The sequence below is a fragment of the Balearica regulorum genome, chromosome Z (genome assembly GCF_011004875.1).
Source record: "Balearica regulorum gibbericeps isolate bBalReg1 chromosome Z, bBalReg1.pri, whole genome shotgun sequence".
NCBI lineage: Eukaryota > Metazoa > Chordata > Aves > Gruiformes > Gruidae > Balearica > Balearica regulorum.
In genome coordinates, this window is record NC_046220.1 from 70,617,569 (window position 1) to 70,643,008 (window position 25,440).

Below are 25,440 nucleotides of genomic sequence, written 5' to 3' on the forward strand. Positions count from 1 at the left end.
GCCCCTGGCGCCTTCGTCCCTCAGCCGTGGCAGGCCGCCAGTGACGGGGGCGAGGAGGCGAAGGTCGAGGCAGCCGACTTGCGAAGAGACTTCCTGAATCGGGGTTGTTTCACGTGGACAGACGCTACAGCATACAGGTGGTATCTTCTTTATTATTGTCGTTATTTCTTTAAATGTGTAATAAAGCAGTGATCTGGTGTTTGTGTTGGATTTAGAGTGGTAGATGCAATACGGGAAGATAACAGAAAAAGAGGAACTCTGGCAACTGTATAGTATGTGAATCATGGAATCACAGAATGGGTGATTTGGGTTGGAAGGGACCTCAAAGGTCATCTAGTTCCAATCCCCCTGCTGCAGGCAGGGACACCCTCCACTAGACCAGGTTGCCCAAAGCCCCATCCAGCCTGGCCTTGAACACTTCCAGGGAGGGGGCATCCACAGCTTCTCTGGGCAACCTCGGTAAAGAGAATATGCAATTAAAGAGACAGTTTAAGAGGACAACTTGCTAGGTTGCCCATTGCCTGTGTATGTTGTTCTATTTCACACGATCTGTAGTTTCTAGATATGAGTTAGGCTTTTATTTATTTACCTCTGTGTAACTGTTCATGCAAAATATGCGTTGCGGGAGGTGTCACACAGCTTCCGTTTTCACAACTGATGAATTATGACTGGAAGTGAAGTTAACCACTGAAAACGTGAGTTTCTGAGAGAAATTAATAGGATACCCTACTACTAGATGTTCAGGACACTACTGTGCTTTTAAATAAATTTGTGGGAAAGATTCCATTTAAAGTTACAGCTTATGTGCTAATATATGTGCTTTATGTGTTGGGCTCAGTTACCATTGACTGGTGCATAACATGCCTCATCAGTATGACAGGGATCAGCATAATTCCAATTATTATTAATACATTCAGTTTTAAAAGCTTGAACCTCTCCATTTTTCTAGTTAGAAATATGTTGTCAGCATTAAAAAAAACCCAAAACCCAACAACAAAAAAACCCCATGTAAATGTGCTTGTGTTCTGAATAGTGGCAAAGTTGCCATTGGTGGTTTCTCAGCACCAGTTACTACAGGTGTGTGCAGTATTGCTTCTGAATTAAGTTTTAGGTAACACACTTAGGACAAAGCAGGTAACTCCTCTAGTGGATATTTATAAGTGGTCATAACTGCATTTGGTGAAAATTTTAATCCAGTCATTCGGTAGTTAGGATATGTTGTGCTAGCTTAGCTGTCTCAGGTTTTCTGCTGTTTGGTCTCAGGCAGTTGACAGGACTTCAGCTACTTAGTCCAGAACATTCTAAGCAGAATTTTAGTCATTGTGTAAAGGGGTTGACTATTGTAGATAGTATTTGGGGATTGTAGCTTTGGATTTGACTGCCTGAAAGATTTTTTTAATTTTTGTTTTAGGTGTCTGCACTGGGGAGGAGAAATTGTGTTCCCGACCAAACACAACTGCTCTCATGCAAAATTCAGTAGTGCATCTGTAACAAAAAGATGGATTTGGAATCACATTCCACTCTAAATGGTAAGTAGTTGCCGAACAGTCATTAAATTAAGATAATATAGAATGCCTTCTAAATGAAAAGAATTCACATTTATGACCAAAGGTGAAAACTTGTCTGGTTCAACAGTGATAACCTGAGGCATTTAATTCCTCATAGGTGTATACCTTACAATCTTTTGTGAAAGACTGGCATAATAAAAGTGATGCCCGTATATAATGATGATTTTCATAAAGCCTCAGGATCCTGAGACCAGTAATTGAGAATCTCAACTTCCTTTTTCACCTTAATGTAAGCTTTTCATTCTCCTTCTGGTAAGGTAAAGTCTACAGATGTTACTAGAGGTCACAACATAGGCTTTAAAACTGGAGCTGAAATAACACATGAATCACGGAATATTTTAATATAGTTATTTCAGTAGCTAATTTGTGATCTTTAAAGGATTGGTAATACTGCTTAAATCTTGTTTTGACAATTGTTTACACAAGGGAAATCTTCCAATTTTTTTGAAGACTTATCAAAATCTCCTACACTTGCTTGCATTTCAGCTGCAGAGTATAGATTTGTTAGTTTATCAGTCTTCGTTTTCAGTAAGGGTTGCCTAGGAACAATTTTCCCATGAGCCTAATTAATTTTAACTGTGTCACCTTTACTGTCTGGCTAACTTTCTCTCTCACCAAAAATCAGTCCAATTCATGCCTTGGGGAAGTAACAAATGTTTTACACTCAACCCTTCCCTTCCCCTCCCCAATAATAAAAAATGGTAAAATGTAATAATAAACCAAATAGGAACGTAACTTCTAAAGGCACCATTTTACAATACAATTGGATTTTTTTTTTTAATACAAGACAGTGCTATTCTGATTTTTTTATAATGTTTCATATATACTTGTGTATTTTTCATCCTGTCGTGAGTGATGAACAGAGTTTCAGCCAGCATCACACAAGCTGTTGCCTTTGGCTGTGGAAGGCAGATGTGATGAGGCTGGGCTGCTTGGGGAGACAAAATACAAACATCACCAGCAGCGTGAGGTCAGCTGTGGTGTATGCTGGGCACTCCCAGCCTCAGTTACCTTCCTCATCTTGGAAGCAGATTGTGATCTAGAACAAGTACAGAAAGGCTCTGGACTGAAATTGGACAGAAATAGGTGAATTAAATGGTGAATGCACATGTGAATTCAATCATTCACAGTTAATGTGATAATATTAGCAAAATGCATTACATGGACAGTCCCCCTCAGTTGGTTCCTGTTGGCATGGAAAGTTTTAAAAATTAAATCAGAAGAGGTGTTTTCATGTCATGCATAAATTATACATGAAAATACATTCTTCTGAACAAACACATTTATATTAAGTAGCCATAACAATACAATAATATTGTCACGTTGGAGGCTTAACTTTGTTGGCTTAAATTTAGAATTTAGCCTGTGCAGCGTTTCCACACAAACCCCACTCTTGTGGAAACAGCTGTTTATGCACAGTTGTAGCACGATGCACCTGTAGCCACATGGCTTCTACTAAGCGTAGCTGCAGTCTTGCTCCTGTTACGGTAACCTCACACTGTTCCTGCGGGGAGGCAACTGCCAAGAGAACGTTCTCTTTTTGCAATTGCCGTTTCCAAGCTTTGGTGTTTTTTGAGGAAGGTGTGACTCGGGTGCATCCCGCAGCCCCAGAACCGGCTGCTGGTGCCAGCCAACTCCGTGTTGGTCGGTTGTCGGAAGTCGATCCCGTGCAGGGGGCGTGGGGGTGCTGACTTCTCAGCTCTGAATACGTGAGGTTGGTAACGCGGCTCGAAATCCGGGTGAGACCCTTTCCCCCGTGGCGGCCGAGCTGGCCTAAGCGGCGATGGCAGCTCTCGCCGGCCCCCTGCCTGGGGCGCGGTGGCCCGGGCTCGCTCTCTTTCCCGATGGCGACCTCGCGCCGAGATTGCTATGGCGACGGGCCTGGCCAAGTCGCGAGAGGGCGCTGTCAGCCGCGCTGGGCCGCGACCATCGTGGCGGTGCGTGCGGGGGGTGAAACTGAAAGTGAAGGGCTTGGGCCGCGACGAGGCGGGGTCGAGCTTGTGCCCGGCCTCCCTGGGCCCTAGCCTACCCCTGCGCTGTTCGCCGGCTCTGTCCCATGAGCGCTTGAGCTGCCCCAGTCTGAGCATGTCGGAGAGTTTCGACCGAGCTCCAGGTGCCGGCCGAAGCCGGGGCCGGGGCCGAGGAGCTGCCGCTCCCTTCGGCGGCGCGGGTGCGTCGGAGAGCGGCGGCGGGGCCCGCCTCGGGGGCAACGATTCCTACAGCTCAGGCTTGTTCGAGGAGCAGCAGCACCAAACGGGCGGCCTCTTCCCGCAGCAGGAACCATTGCGGCCTCCGAAGACGGCGCCGCTAGGCACCGGAATCGCAGGTACGGGCCGCCGCGCAGCGGCCCCCTCCCCGCCCTTCCGGAGGTCCCGGTGTCGAAGGTGTAGGGGAGCAGCCACTTGAAGCCTGCCGTGCTCTGCTTGTTTGTCCGTACCGCTCTGCTCCTCCTTAGCTTGTCGCTCTGACACCTCCCCTCTTTTTGCTGTCCCACTGAGACTGGAGCCGTGGGGCTTCCCCTGTACCTCCCTCTGGCCTGGCCACAGGGATGTGTTCTTTTTCCCACCCCCGCACCTAGAGGTAGAGAGGTCACCGTGGCCTGAGGGCCAGCGTTCTGTGCATCCTAGGCACCTGCCTGGCTTCTCTTGGCACTGCACGGAGATGAGATGCATAGGGGCATCTGCACCTTTCCTCGGAAGAGCGTTCATGTTTATAGAATCACAGAATGGTTTGGGTTGGAAGGGACCTCAAAGATCATCTAGTTCCACACACCCCCTGTTTGTGGGTTATAGGCCTGTGCCCAGGTAAAGGTGTGAATTTGTATTGCAGCTGCTCCCAACACCTCTCTGTCCATTCCCCTCTTTCTGTGCCCTCACATCTGTGTGTTCGTTTATCCATCTGTTAATCTGACCGCAGATGGTCTCAGCCTGCCCCTTATTGAAGAACTCCAGCCAAAAGGTTTGCCAAAAAAAGAGAAAAACAACCAAACAATAAAACAAGGCATTGTTTATTGGTTAGCTTTTTCAGGTAGGTATCAGGTTCTGTTTTCTTAGGAGGTAATCTATAAAGATACATTTGTAAAATGTGGAAAATAGGGTTTTAAAAACACTGTTTCATTGGATTTTTTGGCAAACGGTGTACCAGAACAACAATAGTTAAGTGTCTTTGAGAATTATGTTAAAAATTAATGTCATTAAAAATTAGTGATGTCTTCTATTTATTGACCTTCAAAGTCTTGCATTTGCATCTGAAATCTGTTATAAACCCACAAGATGAGCAAGCATACCATAAACAGAGTTACTAGTTTCTCAGGTTAGCTGCTTTAGAAAATATGTTTTCATGGGAAAGGAGAGCACTCTCTCTTTTATTTTTTCTTTCCTCTCCCTTTTTTTGATCACCTTCATATGAACATTGTGTTTACTTTCTGTGATGTAGAAAGACAGAGTTCACTGAAGTGGAAACTTCATCTATATTGAAGAAAAACAGTAAAACCAATATATTTGAAGTAAAGTTGAAAGTATATTTATAGTAAAAGCATATTTAAAGTCCAAAAAATGATGTATTCTGTGTGTACTTTGTGTGAATACATACTAGTTAAGCAATTTCTAAGAAAAGCTGTTACCAAAAACTTTTCAGATCACCTTCAACAGATGGGAATTGCATCTGAATCACAAGATAAAGTTTCAGTTCCTGATTCTGGACCAGAAATGGCTGAACCTCAGGTGGCTGTGGTTCCTGTGGTAACATCAAAATTGTCTGTTAAAGCACCTGAGTTTTATCCACCAGGATACAACCAGAACTTCGATCAGAACTTTGCAGTGAGTGTTTTATCTTCTCTTCTTAGTATATGCCAATTTACTTGAATTCAAATTAACAATGCTTTCTTGAGATCTTGTATTTCAAATAACTTGAATGCTGCATTTGCTGAAAAGATTCCAAAAATTCTGATGATGACTTCCAGAGTCACAATCAGAATGTTAAGTGATAACAGATGAATGTTATAGTGTACGTGAGAGCCTTTAACGTGGGATGGTTTGCTAAAGCTTGCTGCAGATAACCACATTCCCTGTTGATTACACCAAGCATTGATTACATCCAACGTCAAAATAAGCTGTCTTTTCGGCCACTGCCCCTGTTGTATTGAGATGTACACTGCATTTTAAGTAAAGGCCTAGCTGCACTCTTAGGCAGATTTCACAGGTTTGTGAAGCAAGTGTGGGAGAAAGCTTCAAATTTAGCTTTTCTGAGCACAGGCTTTACTCTTCCTAAATTTACTGTGCTGTGGGTATGACTGGCCATGACTGCCTAACTCACTGTACCATCACGTGTCTCTTAATTCTCAGTGGTATTGTATTATCAAAGGGCAAAAGAGTAGGGTCAGGCTCATCGGTAGCAGTTACTACCAGGATACTTAATAAGAAATATAATTTAAGCCAGACTAAGGGTGATCTCAGATTAATACTGTAGATACATCGTGTAATAGAAGTTGATAGTTCTTAATTTCTACTCTCTTATCTTCCATGTGACTGCTTCAGTAATTCTATTCCAGTAATTCTACTCTATTTGTGTGAATTCCTGGAATATCCTTTTGTTACACAAGTAGCCAAACTCTGGTACAGTATATAAACAGGTGGGATCTATTACTTTTACAAATACAATCAAGTGAGAAAAAGCAATTATACTGAAACAAATAGATTTTTTTAATAACTTTTACAGAAAAATACTTGATTTGAATGCTAAACATGGTGCTTTGGTGTTTTGAAGTCTTTTCCTCACCAGTAAAATTGATGTTACCATAATGTTACCAGCTTTGCCAGCTTACTGAATAGAATTACTGTCCTGGATAATAAAAGCCTATAGCCAATACACAACTGTTAACAAAATGCCAACACAAGCATGCTTCAGTGAATGGATAATCTAGGGGAAAAATAACTACTTTGCCCCGGTACGTGTTACATGTCTTATTTATATAAGGATTTCAGTTTCAAGACCAAAAAAACCCACCATTTAGAATGGCATACTTAGAATTACGAAGTTTTAAGGGCAGCAATGTTGCTTTTCAGCTGTTTTGCAAAAACACACAAGCATGTGGGAGTTCCTGGTTGCTATGTTGTAAGAATATGCTACGAATGTGACTCATATACTAATAAAAATACCTCTTAAAATGCTAGCAAAACCTAGAACATTTATTTGGAAGTATGTTGTAGGGACCTTAATCTAATCAGAATATACTGGGCATAGAATAGTGGTGTTCAGACTCTCATCCTTTGCTGTTACAAAGTTTGGGGCTAGGTTTATTTAAATAAAGTGTTGATTTCTTGTTTGGTGGTACATTATTGTAATTACTATGTGCATCCATGTAATAGTTGATTGTTAGATTAGTTAACTTCCAGTTAGTTCTGATACTCAAAACTATCAGTTACCCGTGAAGATTGTTTAAGTGGTACAGCATCTAAGGAGTAATAGAATTTTCAGAAAAACTTTAGCAGGACTTTGGGGAAGACCGGTCTCCGTGAAATTCTCTGTTTGCTGTCCATCCCATTTTAAGTTCTGGAGGTCTGCAGTAGAATTGGTGACTAGATTTAGGTTTGGATTGCCAGTAGGAAATGTTAGACTTGTTCTCTGGCATGGTTGTATGATAATAATGTGGCTGTCACTCCACCAGAAGGGTATAATGGTGTTCTCATTTCATAGTTGTATGAGTGAGATTTGTAGTATTTTATGTGGAATACTTCCCCTGCTTTTTTTTTTTAATTAATTTCCAAAAGGAGGCTAATCTGCCTCAGTGTTGGTTTTAGATGTTTAGTCAAACATGAGGGTGCCACTTAACCTCATGCAGCAAAGACAGGTGATTTTGAATATGCAACAGTCTTTGTACTTAAGTTTGCAATAATTTTATTGTAAACTTGTTGAGTGTATATAATCTGAAGGGGGAAAAAAGCTTGTTCCTAAGAACTCTGAAGAGAAATCAAATCATTGATAAATTATCAGTGAATTAAGTTCCTAAGTGGAAATGCTGTGAATACTTACCAGGTGTAAGAAAGTGGTAGTTAGCACATGTACAGAAACAGAGCCCAAGAGCAGATTTGGTTCATGAAACTTTTCTATAGGCTTTCTGGGTTTTATCCCTATATAAATCAGAGGAGTTTGAGTACCTATTTAGCCTTTTCATTGTTATTTCTTTAAACTCATGAACTGATTCTTAGTGGAACAGACGTAAATCTATAATTTTTAAATTGGTGACTCTTTTGTTGTGAATAATCCAGGATCCCATGCTATAGCTATCAAACATCAAGGAGATGGATTAGACAGTGTTGACTTGACTGAGAAATAATTGAAATTAATGGAAAATTTCTAGTTGACTTTCATATCTTTGAATCATAAATTTGTAATGAATGTGTAAACTTACAGCCTCCTTTTAGCCAGCTGCTGTTGAAAAATAATCAAGAAGGATTTGCTTCGTTTTCCTTTAGTTGGTACGGTACATAGTGCTGTCTTCTCTTTCAGATCTTAAAACCTGCCAATGAGAAATGCAAATGGTTTATATCTAGAAGTTATTGGACTAAATTTAATTATTTTTTTAAAGTATCAGGTGTTACTAATTTAGCAATATACACCTTCATTGAAATGTTTGAATTATTAATTTTTCTCTCCTATTTATTCTGTTCCCTGGCATAATTACTAAAACCTAGGCTGCATTTGGAGTTGCGTATTTAATACAGGTAGATGCATGTGGTACAGAATTTAGCTTCTGTGTTTAGCCTCTTAATTACAAAATGGGAAGAGAAGTGTGAATAGAGGGACACCAATATACCAAATGGTACTGAGGTCCCTTCCAAAACAAGGACATTCTCCTCCAAGATTGAATTCTTACCAGGTGAGTATGAGAGGAAGATACCTTCCTCTCTGTTGAGTGAGGATTTCATAATAACCTGATGGCTGTCAGAAAGAGCAGCTTCTTTTACTAGCTACAGCAATTGCATTCCCTGCAACCTGGCTGGAGAGTTTTCACACAGGTTGTTTGTGACATGCTAGTTCAGTTGTTTGTGATTAAGCTGCAGTTGTTAATGTCATAGTTCTGTGAAACAAAATAGTTCAAGTTTATTCTATAGAACTATCACAGTGCTATTTTAAATAGTCTAGTAAAAGTTGGTTTTCTTTAGAGAAATAGAGTATTTAGCAAGTTACACATAGGCCTATTAGCCTTTATAAGCTCCAAATTATTAGAATCATAGAATATTTCAGGTTGAAAAGGACCTCTGAAGTTCCTCTGCTCCAATCTCCAACTCAAAGCAAAACCGACTTCAAACAGGTTGTTGAAGGTTTTATCCTTATTATTGGTAACAATTTGCCACCATTTCCATAAACTCATATTTTTTTCCTATTTCTCATGGGCAACTTTAAGTAACTTTGTCTTTAGTGTTATAGGGCAAATACTCTACTTAATTAAACATCATAGGAAATCTTTCTAGTTTTTCTTCTGGTGTATTGATGTGTCCCCCATTAGCTTAAGTTGTATACCCTCATGACGTGAGTCTTTGAAGAATTTTAGACCTTGCTTTTTTCCCCACACATTCTTCACAGGTCATAAAATTAATGTCAGTACTTGGTTTTCAGCAATGTGTATCTGTCTTTCTCCACAGTTCATATCCAGGGCTTCTATCTTTCACAGATCCATGTTTCTTCACAGTAGAGGAGAAACTGAGGCATTTTGAAGACAAAGTAAATGACATCTTCTCATTAAGGGAGGGGTGGTGAGGAGAAAGAGAACATTATAATAATCCTTATCAATGTATTTATGTCCACTAAGTAAAGAAAAAGTGTTTTATCATTTTTAGCTCAATTTTTCATTACAGTATATATATTTTAAACCTTTTTCTTGTTAAATAGTAGATCAGTTGAGAGTTCTGATATTCTGTATGTTACCCTATGTCTTGAATTGCTAATTATAGCAATCCCTCTTAAAGGTTCCTGCTTGCACTTCTGAAATCTATGAGATGCTTTTCACAATCTTTTGTGTAGCGTGACAAAGTGAATTATTTGTACTGCGTTATTTTTTACTGGTGACATGATAAAGTATGCTGCTATTCCCCTCATAATAGCATTATAATCATCCAGAACAGTATTGACTTTAGATACTGTTACATACATTCATTTCTGAATGGACAAAATTAGCAGCCTTCTATTCCATCAGCAGGAGCATAAACATCGATAAAGTGTTATTATGCTAGCTCATAATTTCTTTAAGGAGCAGGTGTATTTACCGTCTGTTTTTTAACCTCAGTAGCTGCAAATTAATGCAATACCGTTTTAATAGTTTCATTTCATGCCTTGTGATCTTTCATTCATTGCCAAGTGATGCAAATTTGCTGACTTTAAAAGATTAATTTTCCTGGCTATACTTTCTACATGGGAACACTACACTGTATTTATTGCATTTCTGTAATTTCTCCCCCTTCTGCATATTTTGGAGCATTATACACTCTTTGTAACATCAAAATACTTTGTTTCAGATTTTTCCTTCTACAGTTCACACATCCGCAGCACAGTTTGTGTGCACATCAGGAATGGGTGTTGAGCCTCAGTTTGGTAGTTTTATTCTTAACAGATATTTATTAGTTTGTTAGTTAAGCTAGCACCCAACTTGGCAAACTCTTTGATTTCTTTTTAATCTGTCTTTTGACGTATTTTGCTGGGAGACCCTAATCTCTATAAAAACATGTTTCCTAGTTCTTAGAATGATTAGGATGACTGGAGCTTTGTGATGCATTGATGTCTATGCTCTCTAAAAATATTGAAGTGAGCTGTGTAATAAAGATCACAAGTACACAGAGACTCAAGACTAAGGGCTATATGGTTACTTCTGGAGATAGTAAGTGTAACATCATTATTTTAGGTTCCTTTTAAATAGTTGGTATATTCTTTCACTGCTATAGGATTCTTCCTTTGAAGATAGAGACGATGGCTATCTGACTTTGGCAGAATACATACAAGACTTCCTAAATCACCTCACCGAGCAACCAGGTTGTTTTGAAACTGAAATAGAGCAGTTTGCCGAAACGCTTAATGTCTGGGTCACTGCAGACGAAGCTTTACAAGAACTCGTTGAACTCATCTATCAGCAGGTAGCTTGTATATTCTGTCTTATAACATGGGTATTGTGCCTCTGTTACCTAGTGTCCAATGTGTGCATACTTTTTTTATTTGTTATGTAATGGTATCTATGTAGTATTTTAATGGTTTGAATTTTTCTTTTTAGACTGAAACATAGGGAAAATTTTTAGTCAATAAACTGAAATGGTAGCTCAGGTGTGGGATACCTGGATGGTTGATAAATTTCCCTAATTTACTGTGTTTCCTTTCATGTTTATTTGGATCTCCTGGGTCACATGTTAGAGTTGAAATTACAGCACTTAAGGAGTTGTATTTGAATTGCTGTATTTATATAGTAGAGATTGAAGAAACTCTTAAGCAATGTCAGAGTTGTACGTTTTTATTCTATCCTGCAAAAAAATTTCTTCATAATACTTAGATACTTTTAATTCCTTGGTACTTTAAAAAAATCAAATTTATACCTATTGTACACAACACCTTTCGGGAAATGCTCTTTTATTGACGGGCTTTCTTCTTCATTCAGAATATACCTATTTCGGAACAGTATAATTGGAGGAAGAGAAAGCTTATCTAATGGTAACTAGGTCCAGTCCCATTGATGGCCATGGAAATGAGGACAGAGCCCTTGAGCTGAACTCTGTACTAATTGGGGGAGCCACTGGAAAGAACAGCTTAATATGTTTTGCTTAGCAAATGAGCTGCTGTTACTGTCTTCTGGGCTTGCTGCAGAGAATGAAGTCACATTTGTTCTTGCTATTTATTACATTGGGTGTCTCTCACTTTCCTGGGTTGGTTGCTTGCAAATTCTGTCTTGAATGCAAACTCTTCTTCACCTTTTAAGTGCAGATTCTTGCATAATATTTTAGTCTGGGGTATGTAGAAGCTGCATGACTGGCTGGTCATAGTACAGAACTGTAGAGTCTCAACTTCCCTATTATCATACAAAATTGATGCACATTTAATTCAGAACAGTTTAGTTAAGTGTTAAGATTACCTGTGCTGTGTTTGGCAGCATCATTTTCCCATCCTTTATTTAAACAAGTGGAGGATAGTTTAAAAAAAGAAAGATGAACATATTCCATGTAACTTTATTGGAAGAAAAAAAAGAGGATTTTATCCCATTTTTAACTTCATATATGTTAAATACATGGACTTTCATTTAAGTAAGTCTTTAATATTGCCTCTTCCTCTCTCCTCCTGCTTAAAAACAAGCCCAGTGTTAGGGTTGGCTCTGCCTTCTGAAACTGAGAAGCCCTGTTACCAGTCTGAAATTATGTGAAAAATAAAACTTAGTGCTAAAAAAAGCTATACTAGTATCCAAAAGCATCCAGTTTTAGTTTTATTGTATGTCAGATAGGATAGCATTTGAGTGTAAGTCAACTGTACTTATTATTCTTCTGTCTTGAGCTGAGGCTCAAGTATTTGTGTTTCCTGGCTTATCACAAAAGAATTAAAATTGCTAGACTGCTTGTGTAAGCATCTGCTTCAGTGGTGTTAATTCAGCCCAGCTGGGCAGAATTACAGATGCTAGGTTTGTGAAGGAAAAAGACTAAAATGAAGGAAACCCAAGTCCTGTACAGTCTTCCCTTCATCTGTGTGTCAGATATCTTAGCCTGTCTATAAGGATTAATTATATACTTCCCCCTGTTCTTCCTAATCCATTTATGTCTCTGGACAGAGTGCAGTGCCAGTTCTGTTCTTTTCCTAATGTTGAACACTCTGACTTCATAGCTTAATCTTGACTGTTGTATAGTTAATACAGTAGATTGTTCCTGATACAGCAACTGTAACTCCTCAAGATACATATTGGTAGATTAGCCTTCATGCTTAGATTGTGACTTTTTGAGTTGGAGATAAACTGGGATTGCCAATAATAATAATTCGGTGAAGATGATATTGCACTGTAACGATTGGTTATTAAGAAGATGTAAAGTGGGTTGGTTTTTTTTTGGTCTCTGTGTGCTATGCTAGGTCATAATACCTAAAATTTCATTATTTCAGTATTGGATGCAACTACAAATACAGACCAACTAATGAGGAAGATAATGTTTAAAAAATACACATGAGGTTTGAAGAACTTCTCTGTGTGTTTATTTGGGGGGATTTTTTTGGGAGGAAAGTGTAATTTAAGTGATGTATTTTGCCTTTTAAAAAAAGGGGCATCTCTTCTAGTCCAAGCAACTGATTGAACCAAAGCACCAAAATGCTCGTTAGCTATTTCACATGCCTCTTACTGGAAACTAAATGCTATTTGACTGTCTTAATTACTTAAGATTACTTTGTTGTATCTTCCAAAGAAACTTCCATTTTTTCCAGTGACTTTATGAACACAGTACAGTTACATTGAGTGCATGTTTTTATCTGCCTGTAGAAGGTAACTAGCTATAATGTATTGACATGCTAAAGGCAAGATGCTTTTTTTCAAACGTGTTAGAGGCAGAAGAGTGCAAGTACATCTATAGTGCTGATGGATGATCAAGATGTAAAAGATATGTTCAAAGATGATAAAGCCATAGGAGAAGGTTAACAAATTCTTAGTATTCCTGTTTTATTTTTGGCAGAGCTGAAGGAGTTATGTACACCAGAACCTCTTTTCACTTAAGCTGTATCTCACATGCAAGTTTTGTTAGAAGAGAGTTTGAAACAAGTGAACAGTAATAAATTGCCAAAATAAGGGGGTGTTCTGCATTAAGCTCTATGAGAGGTTGAATGTAGACACTACTGAATTCCCAATTACTTCAAAATTTCAACAGGTGTAAAAAAGTATCAGTGTTAAAGCAAAATAGTTTTCAGACAGCATATACCTTACATGGTAGAATTCCATTGCTACCACCTTGTTTTACATGACAAAAATTTGTTTTAATGTACTCATTGTTCCTTGAGAGAGTGCATGTCCTTGAAAAAGTGTCTTAATGTTCACTGTTGACTTTTTGTATAAACAGTCTGTAAGTGACTTTGACACTCTTTGGTTGTAGGTCACAATGGAGAAGTAGATTTGAGGACACATAATGATGGTTGTTTTCTTGAAGCCACAAAATCACAGTAAATGAACTTTTAAATGCTGAAATGCATATAGAAAAGTGTTGCTGAGATCCAAAAATTAACACAACAAACAGTAATTATTAGTCTTCTGCTCTTCAGTTGTCTGATCAACTGTTGTTTAAAAACAGTTTTCAAAAAAGCTTTTAAATATATTTCCTGATAGCCTAATCATGAGTTTTATGAATAATTTATTTTTCCGCTTTTATTTTGGAAGGCCACATCTGTCCCAAATTTTTCCTACATGGGAGCTCGGCTGTGTAACTACCTATCTCACCATCTAACCATTAGTCCACAAAGTGGGAACTTCCGACAGTTGTTACTTCAAAGGTCAGTATCAGCATGTCATTTTAAGCCCATTACTTTCTCAGATTATGTGTCTTTCTATTTGGTGTGTAACTGTTAATGTCATCAACAAAGAGGTATATATTTAAAACAGAAGTTTAGATTGAAGATTAGCAAAGCACAGTACATACTGGATATCGAATACATATATTTTTGAATATTTGAATATTTTTAAATATGAAAATAGGACTCCATTTCGAGTTCTGTAGGCTTTTTTGAACTGAGTAGCTTAGACTGATCTCAAATTACAGGGTAAATTTGAAAGCTAGTCAATTTTAAAAGTATACTAAATGCATATGTATGTATTGTCCTTATCCTTAGAATCTTGCCAGGACTTACTTCATTGTGGTTTTTTTCTTTAATTACTTTTCCAGCTGGAGTTGTTGTATAAGGTTTACTCATTGATCAGCCAAGTGACTTCCCATCTATGAAGTAGATGCATAAAATCAATAAGGATACATTTCTTCAATTTACTTCTTGGTTGCTACAAAGTTCTGAGGGCTTACACTTTAATAATCATTAGACTTTGTAGTTGACAAAAATGCAACATTTTTTTTAATTTATGTATTTTCTTTTAAATCTTTCCACATGACATTTGAAGGAGTGGTACACTTTAAGAATTCTTTAGAAAATAGCCTTTTTTTCTATAAGGACTTCTGGCTTTCTAAGCTTCAGGCTTGCTTCTTCTTTTAAAAGTGTCACTTAGTCCACCTACATTTAGGAGCAAACACATGACAAACCTTAACAGCAATGGTTTCTGATGATCTTTCATCAGGAGTGGTACCTTATGGAGAAGCTGAAAATACTTTTTTTTTTTCCCATGTCCCATAGCAGATGAGCCTTTTTGCCTTAAAAATGATCGCTTATCTTCTGGGTTTTTAACTATGTATGTTACTTGAACATGAAGGAAATCCCTGTTAATGTTGGATTATCTGGTTGCTGGTTTTTAAAGCCAACCCTACAGATAACACTCATTTTAGCACCCTGAAGCCATGAACTTAAAGTTGCTTATGTTTTTATTGCTAATATGGACGGAGTGGGGGGGAAGGAGCATAAACAACCTAACAATATGACCACTGAATAAGCGTAAAGGCATCTAAGACAATGTGGGCAGCACCCTGAAAGGGGGAAAATGTCTTTCAGAGTATATTTACTTTATTTCTGTGAACATTTGGCTGCCTGTGTTGAACTTCTTGGATCCATATTCTAATATATAAACTGTGCAATTGTCTTCTAATTCTTACTTCTTGTTATTTGCTCTATTTTGTTGTGCTGTCTCAGTTATCTCAGTGCTTGAAAACATAATCATGTAATCATACATACTCATTGAAAAGTACACAAATCCACAATGTGTTTGTGAAGTCCTTTCGTTTCCTTCCCAGCATTCAGCATTTAACAGTTTAATGCAGTTTATAAATTCTTATCATTCTGTTAAATTAGTATGTTATACATGTTGGAATGTCTACAAATGATACGATTTTGTTCTAATGTTCACAGGTGTCGAACTGAGTATGAAAACAGAGATGAAGCTACTAAAGGAGATGAGACTACTCAAAAACAATTTCATGCCTTTGTGCTGTTCTTAGCTGAACTTTACCTTAACCTAGAGGTAAGAAGAAAGTTGCACGTCAGGTGGTTCTTCATGAATGTTTTTGTTGGAATGAAGCTTTTGGTATTTTCTTTTGACTGGCAAAACCCCCAGATGACTACACCTAACCAATGCAGGAAACGTTACAACTTAGGAGAAACAGATCAGGATCAAAATCCGTATCATTCAGTATTCAGCCACTAATAGGAGCTGTTATCAGACCCTTGGGGATGATGTAGAAGTCCTCAAAATGAACAATTAAAAATGCAGACCTTTAAAGATATTTCTTCTGAAGGTTGAGTGCTTGGCTTATGCATGAAGCATGAAATCTTTTATTTAGATTGGGGTTTTGTATGTGATAAAAAAAAAGTATGTACATGTAACACTTCTTTGACTTTTACGCCTGTGAGTTCAGTAAGTTCACTAACTGCTGTAGTGTACTTAAAATATATATTTTTGACTAGATTATTTCAATGGTTTGATTTAAGTAGACACTATAAAAATGTTCTGCTGGCATGAGAAAAGAAAACTTTTCTGACTCTTCCATTTCTGTTCATAAGTGGGCCTTGAAATCTCCTTTTCACTTGCTAGAAGTAAAAAGGAAGATTTGCAAAGGGTATGGACAGGGGGAGTAGTCCAGTTCTGTGGAGTATACCATTTATTTTTAAACCATTTTCTATAATTTTTTAAATGCATAAAGAATGCCTTCTAGAAGTAAGCCACTACAGCTGTAGAGAATACATAACGTAGTCTGGGAAAGAGCGTGTGGTTCTGGGAGTTTGGGATTTTGTGGACCATTTAGCAAGCATGTGGTAGCTTTTCTTAGCAATTTATTAGCAAAGAAACAAAATGCTAGAAATACATTGTTACATTTATGTCAGAATTGTAAGTATATTACTCAAAGTCTGTGTTCTCAATTAGTTACAGTATTTGGCATGTTCTTCCAACTAAAGAGCTCAACTATGTTGATCACAAACCAAATCATAGAGTATTCAAGAGAGAAAATGTGACTAAATTAATTTCTAAGACTTAAGTCTTTTAAATACTTTTTTTTATGTGTATTCTACAGATTAAAGGAATAAAGGGACAGGTAATGCGAGCTGAAATTCTTCAGGAAGGCCTTCGGGAATTACTAAATGCACTTTTCTCTAATCCTGTGGACAGTAATCTGATATGTGCTGTGAAACTGCTGAAGGTGAGACAGTAGTTTTAAAAGAAAGAAAAAAAAAGTTTTTTAAACCTTCCTACCTTGGGAATCAGCAGGGGAAACTGCAAATGAGGAAGTGTTTATAGAGTTTTATGCATTACATCATTAGCAGAGCAAGTTGTGCGTTTGTTGGGTTATTTTCCCCTTGGTACCATTATGAAATTGAGCCAACAAAAAAGTAACATACTGCTTTAAAAGTAAAATGCGACACCATTTGTGTACATGTAAGACCAATAGAACTGGAGCTGAGCTGCAAAAGAGTAAGTAAAGGTCTCCCTTTGCTGCTTCTTGTCTGGGAGAAAACTATAACCAACTTGAATGATTTGTTGGGTTTTGGATATGTTCTCTGTTCTGAAGGACACTCAGCAGTTAGTGCCACTTTTTGCTGCCAAAGGTTCTTGATATCAGGTATTTCAGACTGTATTGTCTGCATCATTGCTACTGTAGAAATGCATACCTTTCTCTTTCATGATGAAAACAAACCTCTTTGCTCTTAAGTTTTACTTTTCCTTTAAAAAAATTGTTAGCCTCTATGCAGGGAGAAACTTTTATCTTCACTAGGTATGATTATAGTTTGGAAAACACAGTTTATTTTAGGAATGAAGGTTAAAAAGCTAAAACAGTATTTTTGGGGAGTTTTGTTTCTGGTTTTTGTGTTGGTTGGTTGGTTGGTTTGTTTTCTGTCATTCTTTCCCTTTCCTCCCACTGCACTATTTTTCAGACTCTTCTATCCTGAATTCCACTTCTGGCAGCTTCTTTTGATAGAGTACATAGGGTATAGGGAAGAGAGGTTTTACACCTTCCAATTTAAACCCTTCATTTGAAGTTTGAATGTTTAAGCAGGTTGCTTCATAGCAAGTGTGAGGTTGTGTTCAACAAGTATATTCACTCCTGTGGTCAGTCCTTATGTTGGCAGTACTTCCCTGACGCAACACCCACTGAAAGACCTTTTAAAAAGGCAGTACAAAAATCAGGAAGCTTTCTAGTGCTGCTGTTTTTTATAATTGTTCTGCAAAGAATATGAATGTCTCAATATTTCTGTGGATATTCTTGGAATATTTATTTGGCTTCACAGCATCCATTCTAAAATAAAACAATGATCTAAATTTTATGACATGTAAATCTAAAAGGTGTTACAGAACAGAGATTTTTTTGGAATGCAAGTATTTTCTGATGTCTTACAGTACGTACAAATGTTGGACTATATCTGTAACTAGATTGGGCTGCCTCATGAACCTTTAGTTTCATTGCGGAAGCAATAAACGTTCCCTGTTGTCTTTTCCATTTAATATAGTGATAGAGGTTTTTCACCTGTTTGCTTTGCAGTATATTTATTTTTAATTAAACCTTCTTGGTGCTATTACCTAATTATGTAGTATCACAGAGAAAATTGGGAATACCAAAAAAGTGCTAAGATGCCTGCTTTTGTCTTTGCATTTTATTCCTTTGTATCATCAGTTGCCATTCCAAGCATTTTGGATCATGTAATATTTATGCTGAGTAGATCAGAAATTGCTATTAACTTTGATCATAATGGCAAACTAATTTTTTTCTGATTTAACTCCTACTGTGCAGGAATTCCCTTGTTGGGAAGTGAAGTACCTATTCTTAACATAAAAGGCTTTCACACACAGCAGTTCCAGACTGTCTACTGCTAAAGCTCTCTCAGCAGCAGCTTCAGCCTCACAGATTTTATGTATTGAAATTCAGGCTGGCTTGGTCAGATAATTCCTGGCTCCTCATATATATACCCAGATGAAATTCTCTGGCATGCCTGATGCTAGCTAAGTTGACTGAAGTGTTTCTAAAGTTTATTAAACTACTTGTTATTATCAGGTAAGCTGGTGGCATCATCTGTAAAAATGTCTCCTTTTTTATAGCATGTACTAAAATCAAGTAGGAACTGACAAATGTCACTGAAGAGTTGTTTCAAAATTGTATTTCAAGCCTGAAAGGAGAGAAATGGCTGTGAACTTCTAGGTAACATAAACATTGGACAGAGAGCTACCATACTGTCTGTAGTCTAAAATAAACTATTTACAAGGTCTGTTAATCTATTTAGCAAAGAGATGTAGGCAATTGGGAGCATCAGCCTTCAGGTAGGCACACAATGCATCTAAATGTTATGAATTGTCACAGAATCTCTCAGAATCTCTTCTGTTGACAGTTTATTAAAGTTTTGTAATTTTCTTTAAAAAACAAAACAAAAAACTCAAATAAAACCTAATCCCTTGTCTTTAGTTGACAGGCTCAGTTTTAGAAGATGCCTGGAAAGAAAAAGGAAAGAATGATATGGAGGAAATGATTCAGAGAATTGAAAATGTTGTGTTGGATGCAAACTGTAGCAGGTGAGATGATGTGCAGTATTTTGGTTTTATATTAAGACAGAGCACCTTAAAAATCTTCAAGAATAACTAACATGTCCAAAACATTATTTTAAGAACTTTTTAATAAAAGTAAGATGATATTTAGGTCACTTCTTAAGTAAAAACCAAACAAACAGAAAAGAGTATTTTTTGGTTGAGAGGGTTTGGAGTTTTTTGGTTGGTTGTTTTGTTGGTGGGGTTTGTTTTGTTTTGTTTTTTTCATTTTTGTATTTTATCTTTCAATAGAGATGCATGTTCCACTCTAATGATTTTTGCGGTGGTTTTTAATCTTTTAGGTCTTGAAATCTTCCATAAGTGCTTTAGGCTCTAAGAGCAAGTATATATACCAAGAGACAATAGGGGTGATACCTCATAGTTTATACATTTAAATCTGGATTTAACAGTATTAAATATATACAAACAGTATTAAATATGTAACACTAGTAAATATATACAAATCACTATAAATGTAAAGGCAAAATGGAATATGTTTTGTGGTTGTTTCATGGGGGTTTTTTTGTTTGTTTTGTTTTCTGGAGAGCATACCTTTTTTGGCAGGGTCTTACTACAGTCTGGAAAAAAATGAGTGGTTAGCTAATACATTGTGCTTCTCAGTTTGCAATCAACTGCATGCATGAGGTTATCTGAGTCTGCTGTACATCATCCTCAGCTTCTTGCAACCTTGCTAAAAACCTATAGAGGGTTCAGCCAGTGTGACCTACTCTATTGCCATATAGAGGAAGGCCAACACGTAGCTCACAGCATCGGTGGGTTGTAATTGAGCTGCCCACGGGGAGCACAAGGAAAACTTTTTTTCAGGAACCAGAGAAAATTGATAGCACAAACCAAGGCTTCAAAGACACAGGACAAACTTACTTGAATAGAGAAGAAACTGAAGATCTGATTATTTATTCCTTAATGAGACTCTCCTCTGTGGACTTGCTTAAAAGAAGAAAGCAGTTTCTCTATTTTTAGGGATGAAATGGATGGTGGTAGCTAATGTATTGGAGACATTACTTTCCACTGTTGACTGCAAAATTTCAGCTTGATCAAGAGGGCTAAAGTTACGAGTATAAATTAGATGATAAATACGATTTGAAGATCACCCCTGTTATTCCCAGTACTATCCTTTTATCAGAAAACAATTTGCTCAATTTGTGCTGCACATTTAGTATCTTGATAAAAACTACAGCAGTTGCACACCACAGAGGAAGTGGAGAGGGTGAGTATCTTAAAATTGATACATAAAGCATCTAGACTTGCAGAGAAGAAAAATTAATTCAAAATTATCTGCAGACTGGACTCAATTTTGTCTTTTTTAGGGCTTCCTGGGGGCAATTTAACTGTCTAGTATTTGCAAGATAAGCCCAATTCCTTGCTTAGTACAAAACTTTTAACTTTTGTAATGCTTCTGTGTATTTCAGAGATGTGAAACATATGCTTCTGAAACTAGTAGAACTGCGATCAAGTAACTGGGGTAGAGTTCATGGAACCTCTTCACATACAGAGGCTACACCTGAAAATGACCCAAACTATTTTATGGTAATGTACAGACACTTCGGTCTCTTAATTTAATGTGAATTTGATGCATATACAATCACATTGCTGAAAACTACCAACAGCTGTCTCTCTGAATGTATATAACTTTCTGTGTAACTTTATTCCTAGAATGAGCCAACATTTTACACTTCTGATGGTGTTCCTTTCACTGCAGCAGATCCAGGTATGTCACCAGCTTAGTATATCTGTCTTCTCAATGTTCTTTAAAAAGTTGTAAAAATTGTTCTTCAAAGGTCTGAAACTCTTACAACTTAAAAGACAAAATTACATCTGACTTCCTGGCTTTGTGTAACACATGCCTTACTCTACATTAAAAGAAGGTAAATGTTTGAAATGGAGAACATGTGTTTGAGTTCATATAGTTCAGAAGAATTTGTGCCATAGTCCTCAGCACTTGGTCTCTCCAGGAAGCCAGAAATCTTCAAGTCGTATTTTGTTTGTCCATTGTTAGTAGCAAAAGGATTTGTTTCTTCCTTGGTTTCTTTTCTTTTTTCTTTTTTTTTTCTTTTTTTTTCTTTTCTTTTTTTTCCCCTGTAATCTGAGCACAACATGGCATGACATCATTTGAGGTAAAGACATCTGTGACTACCTTTACAGATCTCTGGGAAGATAGGTATCATTCTTAGAGGTCAGTTGATGTCCAGAGAATACACTGTATCAGGACTTTTTTCTATAGTATGTTTCATGCCATTTATGGTTTCATTAAATAGGCTATTTTCAAACTGTATAGATGTATGTTAATTTAGAGGACTAGTCTTTTATAAAACTCAGTCTCATTTTTACTTTGCCAGATTACCAAGAAAAATACCAAGAGCTGCTTGAAAGAGAGGATTTTTTTCCGGATTATGAAGAAAATGACACAGATCTATCAGGACCTGGAGATCAGTATGTTTTCTGTTTGAGTGATAGGGTTTTTTTAATACTGGTTATTTTTATTGCAGACTTAGGAATCCAATCTTGACAAAAATTAAACTAAATAATATAAGTATTATTTAGCTCTACAATGGAAGTTATGTATTTGTTTGGGTATAAGTTGGTTTGTAATCACACAAGTTTGAAACAAATTTTGTATTGATCTAACTGAGTAAGGTAATTAAATTTCAGATATTTATGCACACATACAAACATACTCTCTTCTGCATTTTAAAAAAAAATTCATTTGCAAGCAAAATGAAGCACCAGACCTTCAGGTGTTTCTAGTGAGGCAACCTGAATTCATTTGACTGATGCGCATACACATCCGAGCTAGAGATGATAACAAAATTTTCTGAGTCCTTCAAAGGGAGGAGGTTGTTAAATTTCTCTTCTCAGGATAAGTAGTATTCCCTCAATTAAATGGATATTCAGTATTCCTATAGAACAAGAAAAGCAGCCTAATGGCAAAGGGGGAGGCAATAGGGTGGGAATGCAGTTTGACTTTCTGACATCAGTTTATAAGAATTTAATAAGGAGTAAAAGAAGTATGATCTAAAATAAATTGCTCTGAGCTTTGTACTCACCTGGTTGAAGGGAGACTTCATATCATGATTTGGTACCTAAGAACACATTCAGTGGTCTGTTTGTGTGATAAGCATGCTGGCCTGGACCGGTATTTTTGTTAGTGAATTAGAAGACTGAGGGGAGTGGGAAGAAGTATGGAAGATAAACTAGAAATGTCATCAGAAACCAACACGAGCTCATACTAAGGGGAAGAAAGACCCATGTGAACCTCTGTGCTTAGAAGAACAAATTAAATGCAAAATGGAAAGAGCAGTTAAAAAACACAGCAAATCCAAAGAGTGAAATGTGGAAGACTGAATCAACCTTCATGCAAGGTGACTGTGGAACATTCTGTGTTGAAGGTTTAAGTAAAGCTTAGACAAATGTATGCTGATCCTCTGTCAGCTATTTCTCATGATTGACATCAGGGAGAAGGGTTCTGTGTCGCATCCCTTCTCAAGACTACACTTCTACAAGAAAGAAGGAATGAATAAAATAAATACATAGACCTAGAGAAAAAAAGGAACACTCAAGTTAGTTCCCAATAACTGCGGGGATAAAGAACACTGAAGTGATGCCCATCACTTCCCAGCTTTATTTTGAAACTCTGTGCTAGTCTCCACTCTGTAATACTTATTTTCTGTGACCTAAATAAGACAGATCTTTTCCAAAAGACTGGTTACTGTATAATAGAAGGCCATATAATGCATATGCAATAGGAAGGCAATTAAGGTTGTCTTCCTTCATATATCAACAAAGAGGAATGCAGGTTTTCTATATAAATATATTCTTTGACTAGTGTGCAACCAAGACAGTTGACACAGTATTTGAACTAGGATGTTGACCAACCAAAAGTGTTAAAATGATGTTAGTTATGTTTTTTCCAAATACATCAGTATGGATGCATTATTAAATTTTGGGAAGCTTGGATTGGGTTATTGTATTTTCTGTCATCTCTGGAAATATTTCTGTTTTTTAAACTGTGGACAGCATAAGATGATCTAAAATGGTGACAAACACTAGCTATTTGTATTTGTCTATGCTGCTTTGAGGTTTCTGTTTGTTTGTTTTCCTAGTACACGACTTTTTTTTCCTCTTCATGCCCTTTAAGAAAATGTCATCAGTAACTGCTGTTCATAAAGCTCTGTTTTATTCTTGATGTCTACATAAATGTTTCTGAAAATCTGTACGTAAATTTAATATCTTTGGTGACTATTTTTTTTTTAGGTATTTTGATGACATTGATGACGAGATGGATCCAGAAATTGAAGAAGCATTTGAAAAATTCTGTCTAGAATCAGAAGATAAGAGAAAACAGTGAGATGTTACATATTAATGTTAGTTTATTAAGCCACTTTAGGTATGGTTAGAGTACAGGGGGATATAAAACATTTGTACCAAAATAAGAAACTTGAGTTTCTCCAAGTATAAAGTTACACAATTTCCATTTTGTTTAAGAGAATCTGCCAAAAATTGTAAACTTACGACCTGTAACTTAAAATGTTGTGTATATATCATAGTTTATTTTATGTACAGGTATCTGAACAATGTTTTGGCTGCAATAAAAAATGATTTAAAATTATAATTGAAATTAAAATGTAATGGTGAGCTGTCCCATAAAATTTGCATTGAAAGGGGAAGAACAAATTGATCTAAATTTAATTGCTTGCTTGCTTGTTTTAGTACATATTGGGATTTACTCATCCTTTTTACCATATACAAGACATCTGGTGTTTTTTGGGTTGGTTTTGTTTTTGTTTTTTTTTTTTTTGCTAAGGAGACTATAATCCAAATGCAGACTTTTCCCCCCCCCCCATAGATCACAGTCATGAGAAGTGGTTTGTGAAGATTTCGTGTGGGGTTTTTTTGTTTATTTCATTTTTCTTCCTCTTTCAAAACTCATATGGGTGAGATCCGGACTTTTTTTCTGGAATAAACATGTCATATGTTGATATGTGAAAAAGCAAGCAGTATTTGGAAGTCGGGTGCTTTCAAGGTCTTTGGTTCAGATAAGCTTATTTTCAACAAGCAAAAACTATCTTTTAATTTGTTGTGTTCTTCAAGGCTTTATGAATATAGTTACGTTGTAACCCATGCTTCTCAAGACTATGTGCAGTGCTTGATTTTTTTTTTAAATGTATCTAATGTCTAATCTTCTGGCAACCCTTGTAACTTTGTCCATTCTTCTAATTTTATGTAGTTTAATTTCGCAGTTGGAGTAAATTCATGTATTTCATAAATGCTAATATTCTGAATCCAGCTACTCTTTTTTTGACTCCATATAATCATGTTAGTTTTCCTAGGATACTTCATTGTTGTTGTAGCCAAATTCAGTTGTACTGTTTCCGGTTATTGGTTAGACTGAGTAGAACCCCTTACCAGAACCAAACAGAACTATTTCCCAAAAGTTAGCTACTGTAAAGAACATGTTGTAAATATGCATGTAAATAATTCTGTTAATATTTCACTGTTTTTGTTTGGTTAAATAACTTTTGGCATCTGCCAAAACAGAGTGAGCACTGACTGTTTGCTGGGTGTTTATTTAACATAGTTATTTAGGTTGGCATTTTGGAAAATAAAACTTAACTAGTTTTGTTTCCTTTGGTATAATTTCACCACCTTGTCCTTTTGCTTTAAAAAAATACTTTTTGGTCCCTCTTCTATCTCTCCTTCACCTAACACTCCTTTTTTTTTCCTTTACACAGTTGCAGAAAGTATTATCTTTTAATACTCATTGGAAAAATAACATTTATCAAAGGGCAATATGATCATAAGAACTATACTAGCATTTCAAAGTGTTTAGACTAAAATCCAGAAACTAGACAAGAGAAAATTAGATTAGATTATTTTCACACACACATTCTCTAACATTGAGCATATTTTTCATACAAAACTTTTAGTCCAAATACAGGTCAGCCTTCCTGCTGACTTTACAAGCAAATGTCTTGTGGAAAACTTAATTACTCAAAACTTGAAGTCCCAAGGAACAAGCATTAAAGTAACAGTGTTTTCAAAGAACTCTGCTTTACATGTTTTAGTTTTGCATCTTTCTTAGTGTGTCCCTTGTGCTGTAAAGCAGCTGTCAGACTCCAGCTGTACAGTGTCAGCTTGTGGAGACTGTATGTCTTACATGTAGATAAGAAATATGCCAAATTGTGTACAAAAATGTTGGGA

The 25,440-nt window shown here is 36.9% G+C and overlaps 1 protein-coding gene across 4 annotated transcripts; it reads left to right on the forward strand.

Annotated features, from left to right (window-relative positions):
* Positions 1 to 24,881, forward strand: PAIP1 (poly(A) binding protein interacting protein 1). 4 transcript variants are annotated; one of them, XM_075741310.1, is made up of 14 exons: positions 1 to 137; positions 1,412 to 1,529; positions 3,150 to 3,894; positions 4,485 to 4,595; positions 5,205 to 5,386; positions 10,505 to 10,693; positions 13,939 to 14,051; positions 15,564 to 15,675; positions 16,724 to 16,849; positions 19,103 to 19,209; positions 20,652 to 20,769; positions 20,896 to 20,950; positions 21,579 to 21,672; positions 23,494 to 24,881. In XM_075741310.1, the coding sequence occupies exons 3-14, from the start codon at positions 3,438 to 3,440 to the stop codon at positions 23,585 to 23,587; spliced, it is 1,758 nt and encodes a 585-aa protein (XP_075597425.1). In that variant the 5' UTR covers positions 1 to 137; positions 1,412 to 1,529; positions 3,150 to 3,437; the 3' UTR covers positions 23,588 to 24,881. The 4 variants fall into 4 exon arrangements, with proteins under 4 accessions (XP_075597425.1, XP_075597429.1, XP_075597427.1 ...); XM_075741314.1 differs by lacking the exons at positions 3,150 to 3,894; positions 4,485 to 4,595; XM_075741312.1 differs by lacking the exons at positions 1 to 137; positions 4,485 to 4,595 and having other exon boundaries at positions 1,416 to 1,529.
* The last annotated feature ends 559 nt before the right edge of the window (positions 24,882 to 25,440 follow it).

What these genes read in the sequence shown, in the direction of transcription:
- PAIP1 (XM_075741310.1), top strand. Translation starts at nt 3,438, where the DNA reads ATGGCGACGGGCCTGGCCAAGTCGCGAGAGGGCGCTGTCAGCCGCGCT. An exon ending in TTGAACTCATCTATCAGCAG is followed by an intron (nt 10,694 to 13,938) that starts GTAGCTTGTATA and finishes TTATTTTGGAAG; the next exon opens with GCCACATCTGTCCCAAATTT. An exon ending in TTGGATGCAAACTGTAGCAG is followed by an intron (nt 19,210 to 20,651) that starts GTGAGATGATGT and finishes TGTGTATTTCAG; the next exon opens with AGATGTGAAACATATGCTTC.